This window comes from Entelurus aequoreus, linkage group LG06 (genome assembly GCF_033978785.1).
Source record: "Entelurus aequoreus isolate RoL-2023_Sb linkage group LG06, RoL_Eaeq_v1.1, whole genome shotgun sequence".
Lineage (NCBI taxonomy): Eukaryota > Metazoa > Chordata > Actinopteri > Syngnathiformes > Syngnathidae > Entelurus > Entelurus aequoreus.
The window spans coordinates 48,166,851-48,190,047 of record NC_084736.1 but is presented as its reverse complement, the minus strand read 5'-3'; the positions used below and the strand labels follow the sequence as shown (position 1 = coordinate 48,190,047).

Below are 23,197 nucleotides of genomic sequence, written 5' to 3'. Positions count from 1 at the left end.
GACAAGAGCTATAGTGATGCATGGTTGGTTATGGTTTGAATTCATATTCAACAATTCATTTTTTGTATATTTTCTGCTGGTGGGTGTGATTCGGGATTTTTTCAAAGAAAAAAAATGTGCCTTGGCTCAGAAAAGATTGAAAAACACTGATTTACAAGATATTTGTGTTGTCTTCCTTGCAAAAGTACCACAAAGGCAGGACACGCTTGACTCCACTTTATTTTTCACACACACAGCACAGCCGCCTCTTCTCGTCTCCCGCGCTTTTTTAGCTCCTCCCTCGTCCGTTCTATATTCGGGCCCACGGAAACGATAGTGAAATGACTGGGGACCGAATAAAATAAAATATAATAAATGTGTTACTTGAAAATAACAGTAATATGACGCAATAGGTCTCAATAATATGTAAATAGGAATTCATGCCTGACAAAGTACTTGCCATACATAAATAGGAGTAAGATGTAGCCGGTGTTCTTTTCCTCTGCGTTGTGTGTAGAATTTAATGAACACGACCGACACCAGGGGTCGCTGCTCAGCTGCACTTCACTTGTGTTAATGCATCTGACGATGCAGGAACTACAGACGTTGTCAATTTTTTTCTGCCAATAGTCGAGCCACTACACAAACTTAATAATACAGAACAGGAAATAGTGAACTTAAGACAAGTTCTTAATGAGACAAATACACTTTTCTGTCGTCGCATGGACTCCTACCTCTCCCGTTGATATCGTGGATAAAAGGGAAGTAGAAGGGCGTGTCCAACACAAATAAATAAGCAGGTGTCACAACAATTATTGCAGTACGAGGGACACGACAAGACAATGGTTCCACATATTGACAAAACATCAAACAACCTTCAGGCATTTTCATGTAACTTACACATCTTGTGTAATTATAACACTAATACAACATTATAAAATACATTATATTTACATGACATAATTGACCCGGTTACAAACATACCAAATCAAATGTTACAAAGGCAACAACATCGATTTTATTCAGTAAATAAATGTGTTCCTTGCTGTCCCACCGAGACACAAATAAACCTCGTCAAGTGTCCAGCATGCTGTACTGAGTCTGACCCCCAGACCCACTTTGACCAACCTCCATCTTGCATGGCCTGCTGCTGTCCCTGCGACTGCTGGTTCTGGTACTCTCCGTGCGCATGCTGCTCGCGTTCTGATGCGGACGCCGGCGTCCAAACAGCGCCACCACCCGCTTCCTGCACTGAGACGAACCGAAGTAGTAAAGCATCGGGTCCAGGCAGCAGCTGAGGCTCCCCGCACACGTGGCGAGCAGGTAGGCCCGGTAGGATGCGTCGCCGCTAAAGGCGTGCGCAACGTCGACGTAGTGGATCATGAGGATCACGTTGGCAGGGGTGAAGCACACCACGAACACCACCAGGACGATCGCCGCCATCACCACCGCCCGAGTCTTTTTGGAGCGGTTCTCGATGTTGGCGGCCGCCAAGGCGTGGATGATGCGCACGTAGCACGCCGCGGTGAGGACGAGGGGGATGAAGAAGAACACCGACGAGTAGACGGGGAAGAAGTAGCGATAATATGATTGGAGTTCGATTGCGTCTTGCACGTCGTGGCAGGTGGTGATGCGCAGTTGGGGCAGGTGCGCCGTCTGAACCGTCGCTAAAAGAGGCACCGCGCCGGCCACGGCCAGCAGCCACACGGCGGCGCACGTGGCCCACGCCGTCTGCGGGCTGCGCCACGTCAGCGACTTCATGGGGTAGACGACAGCCAGGAGGCGGTCCAAGCCGATGCACGCCATGAGCAGCACCGAGCAGTACATGTTGCAGTAGAAGGCGGCCGTCACCACCCTGCACATGAAGGCGCCGTAGGTCCAGTTGTTGCCATGGTAACGGTAGGCCACCTTGAAGGGGAGGAGCAAGCCGAAGAGTAGGTCTGCAGAGGCCAGGTTCAACATGTAGATGACCGCGGGCTTCCTGGGACGGACCGGATGAAGGAAGATGGCGGCGGCGAGCAGGTTGAGAGGCACGCTGACGACGAAGACCACGGTGTAGACGGCCGGGACGAAGGCCGTGGACAAGCAACCCTGCAGGAAACGCTTGACCTCCTCCGACACAAAGTAGTGCTTGTGATGAGGAGGGTGAAGGCCCGGATGTCTTCTCACAGCTTCAAGCTGGGATTCGGACCCAGAACCTGCGTCATCGCCGTCCAACACGGACAGGTCCAAGTCGTCGGCGTCTCCTTCTGTCAGAACGTGTCCAGAGAAGGTCCGCAGGAAAGGTTCTGAAGCTTCGATCAGTTCAAACAAGGCAATCATTACCAGGAAAAGATAATTATTCAACATTTTACTAACCTAATTTTTTTTAATGTAAAACTGAAAATGGAGACCGGTTCTTCATGAAAGAACTGCAGAGTTAATCGTTATCAGAATAAGGGAAGAAGATTCTTGGTAATCATTCAAAGGAGGCAAACAATAACATTTTAAAAGGGGAACTGCACTTTTTTGGAATTTTGCCTATCGATCACAATCATTATTAGGGAGACAAGAAGACAAAAATTGTGGTTTTTGCCTTCTAACAAACGTCGGCTCGTTCTTGGGAGCTAGCAATGCAGCTAATGGGAGCATTCTATTCTATCTTTAAAAATGCATTTAAAAACGCTCAACAATTTCAGTAAACCTGTATAAAAACCAAACTGTAGCGACATTGTTGTTGTAAGAGCGAACGCGGAGGAACTCTTTTTAGAATGAATCAGAATCATAAAACACGGGACGTGATGTTAAGACTGTCCATTATATCATGCTAACACATCAGCATGCTACGGTATTAGTTGTAAAAGCTAACCACGGCAAGATATAAACTAGCTTCTACGTCAGCACAAAACACGTTTGAGTTTGTAATGCACTACACAATGCGAAAAATAATCTGTACAGAGTCCAGCTGACCAGAAATGTTATTTTTCCAGTCAACTATGGGTAAGCACTCCATTTAAGTCAAAATAGCTTGACTTCAAGTTCCACATTTGCAGTTTCGGTTCACTTTCACCTCACTTTCTAGGCTTCTGTCTGCTCCAATATCTCACTCTTCCTTCGTGCTTGCTTCTAGAAGCAGTAGTTCATCCTCAAAAAGGTTGTATATTCTAATTTTTCCAAAAATAGTTGTCTTTGTTGTCTATTACCAAGTCTGCCATGATTAGAAAACACATCATGTTTGATTCCGGAAGTAGGAATACATATTTGTTGCCAGAAGTCGGAAGTGTGCAGCTATGGAAACGGAAATAAACCTGACGAAGAATTAGTTGCGGAAATGATTAAAATGACCAAAATACGGTAAGTATTGAACATATTACATATTGTTGTCTGTTACTACATTATATATATATATATATATATATATATATATATATATATATATATATATATATATATATATATATATATATATATATACTTGCAGTATGTACATTGTACATATTGTTATGTATGTTACTACATTAATGATTAAAATGAGGAAAATACGGTAAGTATTGAACATATTACATATTGTTGTCTGTTACTACATTATGTATATATATATATACTTGCAGTATGTACATTGTACATATTGTTATGTATGTTACTACATTATATATAGACTTGCAGTGTGTATAGAGAACATATTACATATTATGAAGGTGTATGTTACTACATTATATATATATATATACTTGCAGTGTGTATATAGAACATATTACATATTGATATGAAGGTGTCTGTTACTACATTATATATAGACTTGCAGTGTGTATATAGAACATATTACATATTGATATGAAGGTGTCTGTTACTACATTATATATAGACTTGCAGTGTGTATATAGAACATATTGCATATTATTATGAAGGTGTATGTTACTACATTATATATATACTTGCAGTGTGTATATAGAACATATTACATCAATCAACCAATCAATGTTTATTTATATAGCCCTAAATCACAAGTGTCTCAAAGGGCTGCACAAGCCACAACAACATCCTCGGTACAGAGCCCACATGCCTTCATACATATTGTTATGAAGGTGTCTGTTACTACATTATATATACTTGCAGTGTGTATATCAGAGGTGGGTAGTAACGCGCTACATTTACTCCGTTACATCTACTTGAGTAACTTTTGGGATAAATTCTACTTCTAAGAGTAGTTTTAATGCAACATACTTTTACTTTAGTATATTTATAGAGAAGAAACGCTACTTTTACTCCGCTCCATTTATCTACATTCAGCTCGCTACTCGCTACTGATTTTTATCGATCTGTTAATTCACGCTTTGTTTGTTTTTGTTTGTCAGACAGACCTTCAAAGTAGGATCTATCGCATGCCTGCGTTTCACCAATTAAATGCAGTCACTGGTGACGTTTGACTCCGTTTCACCAATCAAACAGAGCCAGGCGGTCACATGATTAACAAGCTTAAGCTTACATTAACTCAACAAAGCACATCGCGGTAAGTAACGTTAGTAGATATTTTGGCTGTCACTGTAGGCTGTTGTTAGCTTCCCTGCTATGAATCACTGTCAAATGTACATCGTGTGGGGACATTTATTAACGTACTGCAGCCTCATAGACACACACACGCACACACACACACACACGCATGCATAGAAACACCAATCAGTGTGTTCCCAGGTGCAGCCTATCTGATAGTATATATCTGTATCATGAATCAATTTAAGTGGACCCCGACTTAAACAAGTTGTAAAACTTATTCGGGTGTTACCATTTAGTGGTCAATTGTACGGAATATGTACTTCACTGTGCAACCTACTAATAAAAGTCTCAATCAATCAATCAATCAATCAATCAATCAAAAGCCCACACCTATCAGTTTATGGTTTGCGTAAAGGCTAACTTTTTATTTTCCTTTGTAATCTCTGCCTACTTAGCCTATGGTGATGTTAAAGGCCTACTGAATTTTTTTTTTTTTATTTAAACGGGAATAGCAGATCCATCCTATGTGTCATACTTGATCATTTCGCGATATTGCCATATTTTTGCTGAAAGGATTTAGTATAGAACAACGACGATAAAGATTGCAACTTTTGGTATCTGATAAAAACAACCTTTGCCCCTACCGGAAGTAGCGTGACGTCACAAGACAAAGGATTCCTCACAATTGCGCTTTGTTTACAATGGAGCGAGAGACATTCAGACCGAGAAAGCGACGATTACCCCATTAATTTGAGCGAAGATGAAAGATTCGTGGATGAAGAACTTTAGAGTGAAGGACTACAGTGTAGTGCGGGGTGTATCTTTTTTCGCTCTGACCGTAACTTAGTTACAAGCTGGCTCATTGGATTCCACACACTCCTTTTTCTATTGTGGATCACGGATTTGTATTTTAAACCACCTCAGATACTATATCCTCTTGAAAATGAGAGTCGAGAACGCGAAATGGACATTCACAGTGACTGAACATGTAAATACACGGTTAATAATTTTCAGCTTTGCGAAGCTAAAAAAAATAGAAGCTAACTTAGCTACAGAGCTAACGTGATAGCAGGCTCAAATGCAGATAGAAACAAAATTAAAAAAAAACCCTGACTGGAAGGATAGACAGAAGATCAACAATACTATTAAACCATGAACATGTAAATACACGATTAATAATTTTCAGCTTGGCGAAGCTAAAAAAAAATAGAAGCTAACTTAGCTACGGAGCTAACGTGATAGCATCAGTCTCAAATGCAGATAGAAACTAAATTAAAAAAAACCCTGACTGGAAGGATAGAAACTAAATTAAAAAAAACCCTGACTGGAAGGATAGACAGAAGATCAACAATACTATTAAACCATGAACATGTAAATACACGGTTAATAATTTTCAGCTTGGCGAAGCTAAAAAAAATAGAAGCTAACTTAGCTACGGAGCTAACGTGATAGCATCAGTCTCAAATGCAGATAGAAACTAAATAAAAAAAAACCCTGACTGGAAAGATAGACAGAAGATCAACAATACTATTTAACCATGAACATGTAAATACATGGTTAATAATTTTCAGCTTGGCGAAGCTAAAAAAAATAGAAGCTAACTTAGATGCGGCGGCGGGGGTTGTACGCTTTTGACGACACCCCGGCCGCCATCAGTCGGCAAGAAACATATATTTCCCCAAAGTTACGTACGTGACATGCAAGCGATCAAATGTTTGGAAGCCAAAGCTGTACTCACCATAGTGCGTCTGCTATCCTGCTCAAAACACAACACAACCTCCTGGTGTTGGTGTTGGTGTTGCTACAGCCAGCCGCTAATACACCGATCGCACCTACAACTTTCTTATTTGCAGTCTCCATTGTCCATTAAACAAATTGCAAAAGATTCACCAACACAGATGTCCAGAATACTGTGGAATTTTGTCGAAGAAAACAGAGGTATTTGAATTGGGTCCAAACACTTCCCTTGACCTCGTGACGTCACGCGCATACGTCATCATACCGCGACGTTTTCAAGCGGAAGTTTCCCGGGAAATTTAAAATTGCACTTTATAAGTTAACCCGGCCGTATTGGCATGTGTTGCAATGTTAAGATTTCATCATTAATATATAAACTATCAGACTGCGTGGTCGGTAGTAGTGGGTTTCAGTAGGCCTTTAAGTTATTGTGGCTCAATTTGCCTTAATTTTTTTATGTTAATGTATTATTATTTAATATATATTATTGTTTGCTCTTGAACGCATCATAATTATGTCAAATATAAATAGGGCAAAAAGAGAAATATCCCACTTTTTTTTTTTTAAGTAAATCTGTGCAGCTACAATATGATTCGCCAGAATAATTTCAAAATATATATATATATATATATATATATATATATATATATATATATATATATATATATATATATATATATATATATATTTTTTTTTTTAATGTAGATTTTTTAAAACCCATTAGGATTAGTTACAAATAAGAATCCCGAATATTCCGAAAATCACATTTTTTTGACATCCCAAGTACTTTTCACATTCTAATCGATACGGTACCAATTTCTGGTAGTCCGGAATCTATACAGTACCCAAAAGCAACGTTTGTGTGTTCAAATCAGTTCAATGTTGATTGTTGAATACATTTTTTTGTTTTTTAAACATTTAATGCTAAGCTGTACTGTCCAGTAAGAGTGCACAAAAAAAATCAAATCACATTCGTATCGCGATTGTTATTCATCCTGATTCTAAATTGATTCTTGATAAAAAATTTTTTTTAAAAAGTATCAATGTTTAAAAATACTTTTAAGGCCATCTCCATGCAACCAAAAGGAGTTTTTCCAACCGATCACCTGTTTAGAAAAAGTTCCATTATAATTCAAAATAATACAGTGTTAAAATCGGTTTCGTGTTGATCCAAGAATCAATTCTGAATCGAATAGTCACCCGAGTAATCGGATCGAATCATTTCGTTCCCAAAGATTTACACTCCAAGAAGCCATTTATTTACGTCTTTGTCTCATTTGCAAGTACTGTTTTTATATAAAGTAGTCTTTCTACTCTACATCGCAGATTTTTTTCCCCCCAAAAAAATTCTTAAGCAGATTCTATAAAAATATGTTATAGCGATCAATAAGATATTCACCAAGTGGGACTTCAGTTTCCATGCACATGTAAGCTCATTCCTAACTTTGAGGACTTACTTGCGATGTGACAAAGCAGTTTCACATCCTGGCCGTGTTGTAGTGGCCGGGTGACAATCCTAGCAATATCCCTTGGAGGATCCTCTTAGAGCAGAGCAGACCTGGGTAGTCTGCGGCCCGCGGGCCACATCCGGCCCTTTGTGAGTCCCTGTCCGGCTCGCGTGAGGCCAATCACAAATGACAAAATAAATTTTAAAAAAATATCTATGTCGTGCGTGCAATACAACTGTGCTGCTTTTATTTTGAAAAGTGTTATTTATGGACGCCTGTGATGAGGTGGCGACTTGTCCAGGGTGTACCCCGCCTTCTGCCCGAGTGCAGCTGAGATAGGCTCCAGCAACCCCCGCGACCCCAAAACGAACAAGCGGTTGAAAATGGATGGATGGATGGATATTTATGGACGCATGCCCGTGTGTAACCTGTGAGTGAAGGTGCACAGCGACAAGTGATACCCCCGAGATGTCAGCTCACGCTAAAAAAAGAAAAGTTGATGACGAATGCCGTGTTTTCAACAAGACATGGACTGCCAAGTATTTCTTTACAGAAATTAAAGGTAAAGCCGTGTGCTTAATTTGTGGTACACAGGTTGCTGTGTTTAAAGAATATAATTTGAATCGCCACTGCACGACGAAAAATACCAAAATCTGTCTGATGAAGAGCGCGCAAGGGAGGCTGATGCGTTGATGGTAAAACTGCAAACCCAACAAGGACTTTTTGCCAAATTTCACACGGCCGACTTTGACTGTTTTTCGCTGGCTTTGGATGAGAGCTGCGATGTACGTGACACCGCCCAGCTGCTCATCTTCTTACTCCCACAGACCGCGACCACTTCCCTGAGGACAGCAGGAACTTCACTCGGTGACAGAAAACACTGTGAGTAATGGCTTCCTGCGCGTCTTGCACCATACTCACGGAGAGGTTGGCTCTGCTAGAGGGCCGTGTCCGCCAGTTAGAGCAGAGTAATGTCGTAACTTTAGATGTTGCGGACACATCTGCTAGCGTTAGCTGTAGCGAGCTAACTAGCCCAGCTTGTAGCAGTCCTAAGCGGCCTACAAGCTACGGTGTACCGGTTGAGACGCATAATAGATTTAGCTCTTTAGCTAGTCCTACACCCCAGTCTACCGGGCACCACACCTTAGTCATAGGGGACTCCATCACCCGAAACATAAAGCTTAGCAAACCAGCCACAATAAAGTGTATCCCCGGGGCCAGAGCACCTGACATTGAAGCTAATCTTAGGGAGCTAACTCGCAACAGGCCTAGTAAACACGTACGACAGGCTAATCGCACCACTAATTATGCAAATATAGTTGTACACGTTGGCTCCAATGACACTAGAATGAGACAGTCAGAGATTACAAAGAGAAACCTAGCCAGTACTTGTGATCTCGCCAGAAAGATGTCCAGGCATCGAGTAATTGTCTCTGGCCCCCTGCCTGCGAGAGGCAATGATGAGAGATATAGCAGATTAGTCTCGCTTAACAAGTGGCTGGCTATCTACTGTAGGCAGCAGGGACTAATGTTTATTGATAACTGGCCCTCTTTCTGGGGCAAACCAGGCTTGCTGATGAGAGACGGCCTTCACCCTAACCAGGAAGGCGCCATCATCCTGTCTAGAAACATAGACTACTATTTAAGTCTCACTTGACTGACTACACTAGAGCAAGCCCGGTCACAGGCAATTACAATGTCTGTTAGTCCGGGTGAGGAGTCAGTTAAGCTAGAACTAGCCAGCGCCAGGCTGGATAATCCATGTACGCATAGCAATTCTCTTAGAATAATACACAATTCACATAATGTTTTTTCTGTTGTGTCTGTGTCAGAGGTGGACATGCATTCTACTGAGGTGGCAAATTATGATATGTCCAGTCTATTGCAGCACCAAGCAAACAATCGGAAAATTCCCGTCATATCAATTCCTAGATATGGTCGAAACTATTTAAAGTGCACTACGCATAATAAACGCAACATTGTTAATATTGCCACTACGGATAATCTTAACAAAAACTCGTCAAAACAGCCCAATACCTATAATATGGGCTTTTTAAACATAAGATCATTGTCTCCCAAGGCGTTATTGGTTAATGAGGTCATTAGAGACAACAATCTTAACGTCATTGGTCTTAGCGAAACCTGGCTCAAACCGGACGAATTTTTTGCGCTCAATGAGGCATCTCCTCCTAACTATACGAATGCGCATGTTGCCCGCCCTCTTAAAAGGGGAGGGGGTGTCGCACTAATATACAATGAAAATTTCAACCTTACCCCTAACCTAAATAATAAATATAAATCGTTTGAGGTGCTTACTATGAGGTCTGTCACACCGCTACCTCTCGACCTGGCTGTTATCTACCGCCCCCCTGGGCCCTATTCGGACTTTATCAGTGAATTCTCAGAGTTCGTTGCTGATCTAGTGACGCACGCCGACAATATAATCATAATGGGGGACTTTAATATCCATATGAATACCCCATCGGACCCTCAGTGCGTGGCGCTCCAAACCATAATTGATAGCTGTGGTCTTACACAAATAATACATGAACCCACGCATCGCAACGGTAATACAATAGATCTAGTGCTTGTCAGGGGTGTCACCACCTCCAAAGTTATGATACTTCCATATACTAAAGTAATGTCCGATCATTACCTTATAAAATTTGAAGTTTTGACTCTTTGTCATCAAGCTAATAATAATAATAACTGCTATAGCGGCCGCAACATTAATGCTGCCACAACGATGACTCTTGCTGACCTACTGCCTTCGGTAATGGCACCATTCCCAAATTATGTCGGCTCTATTGATAACCTCACTAACAACTTTGACGATGCCTTGCGCGAAATTATTGATAGTATAGCACCGCTAAAGCAAAAAAGGGCCCCTAAAAGGCGCACCCCATGGTTTACAGAAGAAATTAGAGCTCATAAATTATCATGTAGAAAACTGGAACGCAAATGGCGCGCGACTAAACTTGAGGTTTTCCATCAAGCATGGAGTGATAGTTTAATAACTTATAAATGCATGCTTACCTTAGCTAAAGCTAAATACTACTCAAATCTCATCCGCCTCAACAAAAACGATCCTAAATTTCTGTTTAGTACAGTAGCATCGCTAACCCAACAAGGGACTCCTCCCAGTAGCTCCACCCACTCGGCAGATGATTTTATGAATTTCTTTAATAAGAAAATTGAACTCATTAGAAAGGAGATTAAAGACAACGCATCCCAGCTACAACTGGGTTCTATTAACACAAATACGACTGTATATACGACGGACACTGCCCTCCAAAATAGTCTCTCTATTTTTGATGAAATAACATTAGAGGAATTATTACAGCGTGTAAGTGGGATAAAACAAACAACATGTTTACTTGACCCACTTCCTGGGAAACTTATCAAGGAACTGTTTGTATTATTAGGTCCATCAGTGTTAAATATTATAAACGTATCACTTTCCTCCGGCACTGTTCCCCTAGCATTCAAAAAAGCGGTTATTCATCCTCTGCTCAAAAGACCTAACCTCGATCCTGACCTCATGGTAAACTACCGACCGGTCTCCCACCTTCCGTTTATTTCCAAAATTCTCGAAAAAATTGTTGCACAGCAGCTAAATGAACACTTAGTGACTAACAATCTCTGTGAACCTTTTCAATCCGGTTTCAGGGCAAATCACTCTACGGAGACAGCCCTCGCAAAAATGACTAATGATCTATTGCTAACGATGGATTCTGATGCGTCATCTATGTTGCTGCTTCTTGATCTTAGTGCCGCTTTCGATACCGTCGATCATAATATTTTATTAGAGCGTATCAAAACACGTATTGGTATGTCAGACTTAGCCTTGTCTTGGTTTAACTCTTATCTTACTGACAGGATGCAGTGCGTCTCCCATAACAATGTGACCTCGGACTATGTCAAGGTAACGTGCGGAGTTCCCCAGGGTTCGGTTCTTGGCCCTGCACTCTTTAGTATTTACATGCTGCCGCTGGGTGACATCATACGCAAGTACGGTGTTAGCTTTCACTGTTATGCTGATGACACTCAACTCTACATGCCCCTAAAGCTGACCAACACGCCGGACTGTAGTCAGCTGGAGGCGTGTCTTAATGAAATTAAACAATGGATGTCCGCTAACTTTTTGCAACTCAACGCTAAGAAAACGGAAATGCTGATTATCGGTCCTGCTAGACACCAACATCTATTTAATAATACCACCTTAACATTTGACAACCAAACAATTAAACAAGGAGACTCGGTAAAGAATCTGGGTATTATCTTCGACCCAACTCTCTCGTTTGAGTCACACATTAAGAGTGTTACTAAAACGGCCTTCTTTCATCTCCGTAATATCGCTAAAATTTGTTCCATCTTGTCCACTAGCGACGCTGAGATCATTATTCATGCGTTCGTTACGTCTCGTCTCGATTACTGTAACGTATTATTTTCGGGCCTCCCTATGTTTAGCATTAAAAGATTACAGTTGGTACAAAATGCGGCTGCAAGGCTTTTGACAAAAACAAGAAAGTTTGTTCATATTACGCCTATACTGGCTCACTTGCACTGGCTTCCTGTGCACTTAAGATGCGACTTTAAGGTTTTACTACTTACGTATAAAATATTACACGGTTTAGCTCCAGCCTATCTCGCCGATTGTATTGTACCATATGTCCCGACAAGAAATCTGCGTTCAAAGAACTCCGGCTTATTAGTGATTCCCAGAGCCAAAAAAAAGTCTGCGGGCTATAGAGCGTTTTCTATTCGGGCTCCAGTACTCTGGAATGCCCTCCCGGTAACAGTTAGAGATGCTACCTCAGTAGAAGCATTTAAGTCCCATCTTAAAACTCATTTGTATAATCTAGCCTTTAAATAGACCCCCCCTTTTTTAGACCAGTTGATCTGCCGTTTCTTTTCTTCTCTCCTCTTCTCCCCTGTCCCTTGCGAGGGGGAGTTGCATAGGTCCGGTGGCCATAGATGAAGTGCTGGCTGTCCAGAGTCGGGACCCTGGGTGGACCACTAGCCTGTGCATCGGTTGGGGACATCTCTGCGCTGCTGACCCGTCTCAGCTCGGGATGGTTTCCTGTTGGCCCCGCTGTGGACTGGACTCCCGCTGATGTGTTGGATCCACTGTGGACTGGACTTTCACAATATTATGTCAGACCCACTCGACATCCGTTGCTTTCGGTCTCCCCTAGAGGGGGGGGGGGGGGGGGGGGTTACCCACATATGCGGTCCTCTCCAAGGTTCTCATAGTCATTCACCGACGTCCCACTGGGGTGAGTTTTTCCTTGCCCGTATGTGGGGTCTGTACCGAGGATGTCGTTGTGGCTTGTACAGCCCTTTGAGACACTTGTGATTTAGGGCTATATAAATAAACATTGATTGATTGATTGATTACATGGGATAACTGCAGACTTTCAAATCACGGAGGAGCTGGCAGCCATACAGTCAATTAAAGGGACAACAGAGGTAAATGTAAATGTTGTTCACATAGCTAAATGCGTGTTTGGACATGTTAGGACTGAAATGGGACAAGCTGGCAGGTGTGACAACAGATGGTTGTCCAAATCTGACGGGGAAAAATGTTGGACTTTTATAGAGGATGCAGGATAAAGTGACAGAAATTAACCCTGTGCAGAAATGGACATTTTTGCATTGTATTATACATCAGGAAGTGTTGTTTAAGACAGTGTTCAAAATAAAACCATCAAAAGCAATCTGCTTTTGTATAAAGTAAAGTTAGGTTAAATGAAATTATTATTATTATTTTCTTAATCTTACGGTATATCCAAAATAATATTGAGCAAAATTTAATTGAACTATTGTCGATGTGGCCCTCCAGCAGTGCTCGGGTTGCTCATGCAATTGCCCACCCCTGTCTTAGAGGCTACCGGTGAGTCCTGTAATGTACAGAACATATACTATATAAGGGGAAACAATTGTAACGGTAACCATATGGCTGTTATTTCATATTTAAAGAGATATAGAAATGTTTAAAAAACGTCTCTAATATTTTGTAACCAATTTTTATGCTCTATGTAAATCTTTTTATTTTAATAATCTTACTTCTCGGAAATGTGTTCATCACAGTCATGTCCGGCACCAATCAACCATAAACGAGGGACAACTGTAGTAGACTTTGCATGCCAAGATGGTATGCAGTAGTGTATAGACTAGGGAGTGTCACCTTACCCAGGAAATAATCTTTGCCATTAAGTTGAATGTGCCGGTTGCACCCTACGGAGTGTTTATACTGTAAGCATTGTATCATTTACACACCAGATGCAGCTGAGATAGGCTTCAGCACCCCCCCCTAGCGCCTTTTGAAAAGTGGAGCCTTAAGAGTGCATTTAAACGTTCTTTTATTTATTTATACACAGTGCGCAATTTGTACTATTTAAAAAAAAAATTGTTTTTTTATTACATTTTACTTCTGCTACTATATGTAAAAACCTGCACTGCAAGAACATAATTTCCCCACTGTGGGATAAATAAAAAGTCCCTCCTATCCAAAGCACCCTATTTTTTGCTTTGTTGGCATAGAATATTGCAATGCAGTCTGGTTGCTTACGCTCTGACTGCTGGACTGCTTGTTTCCAAGTCAAGTGCTTGAGCCGGTTGTCGAGTTCGCAACCAGAGGTGATGTCACGTACAAACAAAAGGTATTGAAATATGGCACCCTTTGATTTTACGTGAATCGATCCTCGATAGCACCGACGGACTTAAGTCAATACCTTTTAAAGTACAGAATTTGGTACATATGCTTAATTGTGTATAATAAATGTTTCTGCAAACATATTTGCGAAATGCTGACAAACAGACGTGTCTCACAACTAAGTTTAAGAAAGATTGCGCAATCAGAGGGCATAGGCATTTTGCTCAGTTTGTGCAGCCGCATCTAAGGTTTCTGCTTAGGAATTGTGCAAATTCAGCCATAGATTTATTCCAGAAAAGGATGGATTCATCCATAAAAAAAGTTCAATGGACAAATATTTTGTTTTACATTTTTGCTCTTCCTCCTTTAAACATCACTTGAACGCACCAACAATGGTGTTCAATTCATTAAGACAGCAAACATCATATTCATAGAACTTCCATGTTTAATCTTTCATGGGTCACATCCTTAGGTACTCCTGCACAATCCAATGAGAGCTAAACCAAGAGATTTGAGAGGTAATTTTTAACAATGTTTAGTAATATTGGTTGGTTTTTAGGAGAGTAGAACTGCATGCACTACATCAGGGGTGTCAAACTAATTTTCATTGAGGGCCACATTGCAGTAATGGCTGCTTTCAGAGGGCCGCTTTTAAAAAATGTTTTACTTACATTATGCATGTGGGTAATAACCTAAAATTAATCATGATTAATCAAAATGCATATGCATTTGATTATTCGATTTTATATAATAACTTGCTTCAAAATCGTAAATAAAGGTGACAAGCAGATATTTAACTATTTGTGTTTATCCCACAAAATAAGTTTTGCAATAAAGTATATAATAATTTAATTGGCATAATCAGATAATATTAAAGTATAAAATATGCATTTTTTTGGTCTAAATTAAAAGAATGAATGCATTTAGTAAAAAACTAAAAAATAAGTATTTTATTGAAACCCATTTTTTCCAGGCTTTTGCGGGCCCCTTAAAATTATGTGGCGGGCCAGAACTGGCCCCCGGGCCTTGAGTTTGACACCTGTGCACTACATCATACTTTGATGTGCACATAATAATTCACAATGAGTAAAACTTAACATCATATATTCCTATCTGTTACTATGTTGAGGTAAAATATGGCTCAGTGTCAATCTATTACATCATTAAATTGTGCAGGGAGAACTAATGTGCGTACAGTAGCCGGATCATATTAGTGTAAGCTATAATTACATTTACAGCACCACTTAAAACTGGTAGGAAATTACTGTACCACTTATGCATTCTTGTTTTACTTCAGTCTTGAACAAACAACAAATGAGAGAAAAACTTACCATTCATGACGCCGAGTGTCGAGCTGGAAAGAGAATCAAACACCAACAACAGCAAAAGTGATGGATGAACTGTGGCCATAGCTAGTTCCTCTAACGTTTTGCCAGAAGTGACAACAGATTGTTTTATCAACAAATGTTAGGATACTGTACATACAGTCAGGGTGCTGCCACACCCACTCTCTACTCCCCCTTGGCAGAAATGTGTTTTCTTATTTATGGACAGAATTAAGAAATCAATTACCATAATGTTTTTCTGTTATTGTAGTAAATGACAGTAATACAATATGGTTTGTTTGGATATCAAAGTTGACAGTTTTAGTACTCGACTTTAAAAATACCTGAGTCACAAGCCACAATGTTTGTAATATTTTGCAGTTAAAGACATGTTGGGATTTCATACAGATAAGGCTGAAACGACGCGTCGACGTAGTCGACGTCATCGGTTACGTAAATACGTCTACGCCGTTTTTGTGCGTCGACGCGTCGCATATTTACGTCACACTACCGTCATGGCGGAGCGCAAAGCAGACTGTGCGAGCGAGGGGAAAAAATCACGCCAAAAGTGGTCAAAAGTGTGGGAGTATTTCAATACACGGCCTAATAATGTTGTATGCACACTGTGTCGGGCGTAAATGGCCTATCATAGCAGCACAACGGCTATGAACGAACATTTGAAAAGAAAACCAACTAGTCAATCGTCCGCGCGAGTATACGTTGTCATCATTACACAGAAACATGAATGTGTCATTTGTATCTGCTAGGGGTGTAACGGTACGTGTTTTGTATTGAACCGTTTCGGTACGGGGCTTTCGGTTCGGTACAGGGGTGTACCGAACGAGTTTCTAAGCTAAAGCTAACTTTAGCTGCTAAAGTGTTAACAAGCTGCTGCGGCTGCCTCTGTCTCAGCACGCAGCATTGTCCCACCCACACAACCATCTGATTGGTAAACACAAAGCGTTATCAGCCAATCAGCAGTGCGTATTCAAAACGTTACCAGCCAATCAGCAGTGTGTATTCAGAGCGCATGTAGTCAGCGCTTCAGCGTGGAGCAGATAGGTGTTTAGCAGGTGAGCATCAGGCAGCGGACTCTCCCCAAATGATAATAAACACCTCCCAGTCAACTACTAGTAACATCACTATGAGCTAGGGATGGGCGATACCACACTTTTAGGATTCGATACGATACCGATACTTTATCTTGCCTTTTCATCGATACCGATACCATTAATTTCTTATTGGCAATTTTTGTCAGTCAAAAATATTACTATTGTTATTATTTAAGACAAATCACAAGACAAATACAGACCATTTATACCACATGTATTATAGTCAATATATAATAAAAGTAAAATTAAAATAAATAACATAAATATGAAAAATAAATTAAATATTATATATAATAATAATTATATATTATATATAATAATTAGATATCAGGGCTTTCCAATTAACTGTCAAATCCGAATCGCAACAAGCTGCAGTTATTTTTTAAAGTTTGTGATATAATTAGCAATTAATGAAATATGAAATAGGCTAATGTTTTCGAAATGTAAGAAATGATGTTACAGATTAAAACCAAAATCACATTCAATCATATATTTCAAGATTTTCTTGGAAAAAAATAAAACTGTAATGCAAAGATGAAGAATCTCCAAATTTTATCTCTTTCTTATCTTGTTTTAAATACTCAAGCAATTTTCAACTAACAGTAAATTCCCCTGTGTGGAAATTATTTGAATTTAGGATAATCATTTAAACAAAAATATTCAGTAAACATTACTAAAAAAAAACAAAAAACAATGCCTGTTTTAAGTCAACAATTGGACAACACTGGATATGCCTGGCTGCATCGCTGTCGGCTGGCTGTGTGTGTGTTGCACGTTGACGACGCTCATTCGCTGTCTCCTGTCACGTGACTGGGCCAGCTCTATACTCTGCCAGGTACAGGGGTGTCCCAGCACATAGTAAGTTAAGTAAGTCATCAAAAACATCTGAAAGTGATGCTTGCACCCCCCACACGCCGTTTTTTGGTTTATATCGATACTTTTTTCAGAAAAGTGATGCCAAATGAGTAGCGTGTGAGTATCGATATATCGATACCACAGGATCGATACGCACATCCCTACTTGACCTTCTAGGAATATAAACTGGAGCTCAGCTCACTCGCAGTCCTGGCTTGAGGTGAAGGCTACCGGTAATTAGCTCTCAGTTCCAGCCACATCGACCCCTTCTGAGCGCCTATTTTCAGCTGCTGGGAATATTGTAAACAAGAAAAGAACCAGAGCATGTAGACATGCTAACCTTTCTTCATTACAACTGTTAGTCACTCACTGGAATGAGTAGAATAGGTTATTGTGTACTGTGTTGGACTGGATGTTTATTTTGCACATTTTAAAAGCAATACTTAATGTTTACAGTGCTCCAGAATATTTAGATTGGCACTTTTTTGTATTGGATGTTTATCTTTATTTTTGCACATTTTAGCAAATAAGCAATACTTTCACTTTTGTTGAAATGTTTACACTGTTGTTACAGAATATTTCGTTTTGCACTTTTTTGTATTTATTTTTGCACATTTTAAAGCAAAATAAGCAATACTTTTACTTTTGAAATGCTTATACTATTGCAGAATATTACAATTTGCACTGTATGTTTACTTTTATATTTGCACATTAAAAAGCAAATAAGCTACTTTTAATTTTGTTAAATGTTAAAAGTTTTAAATGTTTACATTGTTACAGAATATTTTGTCATGTTGTTGTCAATGTTGACTGAGTGGCCATACTTCTTTTTTTTTGTAAATAAAAGCCATGCCTTTTGAAAAAACTGGCCTACATTTATTTTTTCATCTTCATTTTGAATAAAAAAAGAATCGGTAAAAGGAAAAATAATCTATAGATGAATCGAAAAAATAATCTATAGATTAACCGATTAATCAAAAAAATAATCTATAGATTAATCGATAGAAAAATAATCGTTAGCTGCAGCCTTACATACAGATACATTGATTATAGTCAAGTAAAGAAATAATCATGTTCGGCTTATTAAAATACTTCACAAACTGTAAAACACAAATTCCCTACATTGTGAATACTTGGATAGTCAACTATTCTCTAAAATGAAGTATTTTGTATACCATTTTCATCATTTGAAAGTCATATAATACATCAAATTGAATAACATATGCTTTTATTTCCAAATTGTCAGTAAAAAATATTTGTTGTAATTCAAATGAAGTTCTACGTGTACAATACATGAGGTTCATAGTAATATTTCTATTAAATATGGAGAACATACTGCAAAGCAGGGGTTCCGAACCTTTTTGACCTTGGGGCTCAACTTTTCCACTACAGAGGGGCCCTGGGACCCACTCAAATATTAACACTAAAATAGTAATTTTACTCTTGATTTTAATAATATTCAATAACTATATTTAACCCACTTACAGTTTAACAGGATAAACCTTGTCAAGTGATATGAAACCACGTGTTAATTATCAAGGCTTAAGTCAGGCTAATTGTAAAAATAAGTACCAAATAAATATCGTGCAAAAGAAGGGACTCAAAAAAACTGATGAAAAATGTATATACTTTGAAGCTAAAGTAAATAAATTCTAAATTATTAATAACTCTGTTTTTTAAATAAACTGTCAATAAAATGTAACTGCAAATGTAAAGACAGCTTCACAACTTTAGTCATAATTTTTGCGTTTCAGCAACTTCTCTTTGAATTTAGCTGCGGACTTTGTCTGTTTGATATTGTCATTACTGTCCCAAGTGGTGGAAAAGTGCATTACAACTGAGTATTGCTGCGGCCCACTGTGACCACAGCTAAGAAACAGATTTTTTGGCAACCCCCTAAGGGGGCGCTCATGGCCAAACACGGGCCCTGGCTCAGTGGTTCAGAAACACTGCTGCAAAAGCATGACTGGAATAAACCAAAATTATTGATTCTAATTTATATACTACTTAAATCAGTTTGAATTGCACCCCTACTTCCTGTATGAGACATCAGTTCAATTTTGGTAGACATTCTCAATTTCATTTGGAATTTTACACAATTTTGTTCAAAATTTTGTTGCAGATCTATACCACTGCAAACATATTGTTATATTTTTGAAGTCCAAAAAATTAGTTTTGACTTGTTCAGGAATTCATAAGGAAAAACAGAAATGTATTATACATTGTTTTGTCGACAAAATCAATTTACACTGAAAATACATATTAAAAATACAATATTTGTAGTATTTAAAAGTTTTATTAATTAAAATATGATTCATCTTTGATTAAAAAGGCACCAGTGAAATACAGTATTCATGAAGCCCAGAGGACTCCACCAAATATTTTGGAACTGTTTCATCAAGAACAAAAACAATAGTGTTCCTTTAATACAGAACAAAAATATCTTTATAATTAAAATACATCATATTTAATTCTCCACAAGGGGAAAACAAAGAAAACTCGGCAACATGTATTTTGACTTAATCAAATTATTTGATGAACTAATCGTCATGCTGTCAGAAGGCACAACCTATTTTCATCTTCACTAGTGGTGCTTTTGGTTTATTATTATTCTTTGGTATTCACTTGCCATAGAATTTCTTATTTAGGAGGAAAATGAGCAAGTTGACATTGACTTTAGCTTTATCGAACATCTTCATAACAGCCACACCTTCATATTGGAGCTGCAGGAGGTCCTGGACACACACACACACACACACACACACACACACACACACACACACACACACACACACACACACACACACACCAAATGACTACAACTGCAGGACATTATGAGTGGAATGAAGACGACTGCATAAAACCTAACAAGTCGTCAGTATCTTAATGTGTAACACTGGAAAGGTGTTTACCTGGAAATGAAGCTGAACTTTTTCCATCTCCACACCCATAAACTTGGCTTTCACTTCAAAATCCCCAACTTCTTCACTGGGGGAAATGTCAAACATGACATTCTTAAACCTGACAGGCAAAAAGAACAGATAAGTGTTGATGCAGCACATTGAGGGAAATGGAAGCATCATTTCCAGTGAAAGTGTTATATCTAATGTGCTAATGTTTTTGCATCAGCCTGCATGCTGATGACTTTTGTATGACAGTAGAAGGTGAGTTCAAATGACTTGAGTGGGTATAGGATTGTTGACTCTTCAAATTTTTTTTTTTAAATGAGAACATTTTATTCAACTTTCTTCTTACTCTGACAAGATTGGGAACTGCACCTTTTTTGGAATCCACAGTCCATATTGGATCAAGGATACATACAATACAGGCCAAAAGTATGGACACACCTTCACATTCAATGTGTTTTCTTTGTTTTCATGACTATTTACATTGTAGATTGTCACTGAAGGCATCACAACTATGAATTAACACATGTGGAGTTATGTACTTAACAAAAGGTGAAATAACTAAAAACATTTTTTATATTCTAGTTTCTTAAAAATAGCCACCCTTTGCTCTGATTACTTTTTTGCACACTCTTGGCATTCTCTCGATGAGCTTCAAGAGGTAGTCACCTGAAATGGTTTTCACTTCACAGGTGTGCTTGAAGATCGAGAGAATGCCAAGAGTGTACAAAGCAGTAATCAGAGCAAAGGGCGGCTTACTTGAAGAAACTAAAATACAAAACATGTTTTCAGTTATTTCACCTTTTTTTGTTAAGTACATAATAATAATAATAATAATAATAATGGATTAGATTTATATCGCGCTTTTTCTATTGTTAGATACTCAAAGCGCTCACAGAGAAGTGGGAACGCATCATTCATTCACACCTGGTGGTGGTAAGCTACATTTGTAGCCACAGCTGCCCTGGGGTAGACTGACGGAAGCGAGGCTGCCAGTTTGTGCCTACGGCCCCTCCGACCACCACCTACCATTCATTCATCATTCATTTCACCGGTGTGAGCGGCACCGGGGGCAAAGGGTGAAGTGTCCTGCCCAAGGACACAACGGCAGCGATTTTTTGGATGGTAGGAGGCGGGGAGCGAACCTGCAACCCTCAGGTTTCTGGCACGGTTGCTCTACCCACTACGCCACGCCGTCCCATAACTCCACATGTGTTCATTCATAGTTTTGATGCCTTCAGTGACAATCTACAATGTAAATAGTCATGAAAATAAAGAAAACGCATTGAATGAGAAGGTATGTTCAAACTTTTGGCCTGTACTGTATATAAACTGCCGGTATATGATGTATCACTTGTAATTGTATAACTGTCGAAATAAACTTAAATCAAACCAAACATGTGTTCTTGTCTTATGTAAGGATTGTGAACGATAGGCAAACATTTAAAATTAGTGAAGTTCCACTTTAAGGTCGGAAATAAGGTTTAAAAAGAGCAGACTGTGTGCTTCTGTCAGGATGCTACATTGCTAGCAAGACATTTACTTGTATAATATTACACCTTTGATAACTTGTTGCAGGTGGCAGAGAATGCATTCATTTAGCACCGCAACAAAGCACTGATAGCTTCTTTTTCCAGTGAGGTTACTTCCGCTTACGTTGGCACAGGTGCCATTATGGAACTGGGTTTCAGTGCCCATTTCTACTCACTGGTTGGTTTGAAGTCCTTCGATCTCCAGAATGACTCCCTTCTCATGCAGCCTGGCTCCAGTGTACTTCAGTGACTGAGGTTTCCACTTCTTGCTGCCCTTTTCTTCTCCTTTGCTGTCCATTTTGATAGATCTGCGTGAATTCCTAACCACACAACACAGCATGAGCGGTGACGTCCCAAGCAAGCACAGCACACAAAGCTGGGCACAGTCGTCCTCACTTGCGGTTGAGGTTGTCCAGGCAGGTCTTGATATAGGTGTCATAATAATTCATCTGCTCCTGATAGAAGTTTGTTTTGGAGTTGAGTGCCAACAGAGTCTGCTGGAGCTTCACAAGCTCGGCCTTCCGCCTTTGTCTGTAGCGTCTTTGGTAGCGAATATCCTGGTGATGAGTAGGACAAGTTGAGAACGACTAAGCTGGGAGGGAGCTGCTTCCATACCTTAGCGATGTCGTTGATGACGTCTTGGTATTTGTTAGCGGCGGTGATGACGTTAGCTTGCTCCAAGTTCCGAAGGTTCCTCAGGATCTTTCTCTTTTTCTGCTCCAGGGGAAGCTGACTGTCCTCCAGTACTGCCGGGCTGCTCTTCAGACCCTCTGGGGTCTGAGCGTCCTGAACTGCCCGCCGCACCACTATCTTGCTGTGTTCAGACTCCTGCGGAAAGAAGACGAATAACCGTATAAAACAAACTGAAAGCATGTAAAGACGCAAGATAGAATTTTGGAAGAAAGCAAAAAAAAAAAAAAGTCACCTGAGGAGCTGTGGCAGGTGTTTCTAGAATTTCAGGCAGTGTCTCTCCAGGTTGAATTTGAACCACATCTACTATAAGCTTTTTTGTCCTAAATGGCAAAAACACACACATTCAATATTTCTTGAAATACACTAAATTAGTTATATTACTCTGTTGAAGAACCCATTCTACTTAAGTACTTTACAAATAACACATTTTTATTCTTTTTTCATACGCTTTCCTCAAATTAGCTAGATTTTTTTCTTAG

General features: G+C 39.6%; 2 protein-coding genes across 3 annotated transcripts in view; both read right to left on the bottom strand.

Annotated features, from left to right (window-relative positions):
- Nucleotides 1-214: 214 nt before the first annotated feature.
- Nucleotides 215-15,830, bottom strand: f2r (coagulation factor II (thrombin) receptor). Of its 2 annotated transcripts, XM_062050909.1 has the most exons (3): nucleotides 15,772-15,830; nucleotides 15,627-15,649; nucleotides 215-2,273 (listed from the first exon to the last, which is right to left on the bottom strand). In XM_062050909.1, exons 2-3 carry the CDS (start codon nucleotides 15,631-15,633, stop codon nucleotides 1,054-1,056), a joined length of 1,227 nt encoding a protein of 408 aa, XP_061906893.1. In that variant the 5' UTR covers nucleotides 15,634-15,649; nucleotides 15,772-15,830; the 3' UTR covers nucleotides 215-1,053. The 2 variants fall into 2 exon arrangements, with proteins under 2 accessions (XP_061906893.1, XP_061906892.1); XM_062050908.1 differs by lacking the exon at nucleotides 15,772-15,830 and having other exon boundaries at nucleotides 15,627-15,733.
- Nucleotides 15,831-19,863: 4,033 nt separating this feature from the next.
- The window catches only part of iqgap2 (IQ motif containing GTPase activating protein 2), a 108,036-nt gene continuing 104,702 nt past the window's right edge, over nucleotides 19,864-23,197 (bottom strand). The window contains exons 33-38 of the mRNA XM_062050902.1: nucleotides 22,951-23,038; nucleotides 22,641-22,853; nucleotides 22,422-22,582; nucleotides 22,202-22,345; nucleotides 20,500-20,608; nucleotides 19,864-20,322 (exon numbers count right to left, since the gene is read on the bottom strand). Of these exons, the coding sequence (XP_061906886.1) occupies nucleotides 20,209-20,322; nucleotides 20,500-20,608; nucleotides 22,202-22,345; nucleotides 22,422-22,582; nucleotides 22,641-22,853; nucleotides 22,951-23,038 (829 nt within the window). The 3' untranslated portion in view covers nucleotides 19,864-20,208. The remainder of the gene's footprint in view (nucleotides 20,323-20,499; nucleotides 20,609-22,201; nucleotides 22,346-22,421; nucleotides 22,583-22,640; nucleotides 22,854-22,950; nucleotides 23,039-23,197) is intronic.

Bases quoted from the DNA above. Each gene is read 5' to 3' on its own strand.
- f2r (XM_062050908.1), bottom strand. From the start codon at position 15,705: ATGGCCACAGTTCATCCATCACTTTTGCTGTTGTTGGTGTTTGATTCT. The intron at 2,274-15,626 runs GTAAGTTTTTCT...AACTGATCGAAG, and splicing joins GACACTCGGCGTCATGAATG to CTTCAGAACCTTTCCTGCGG.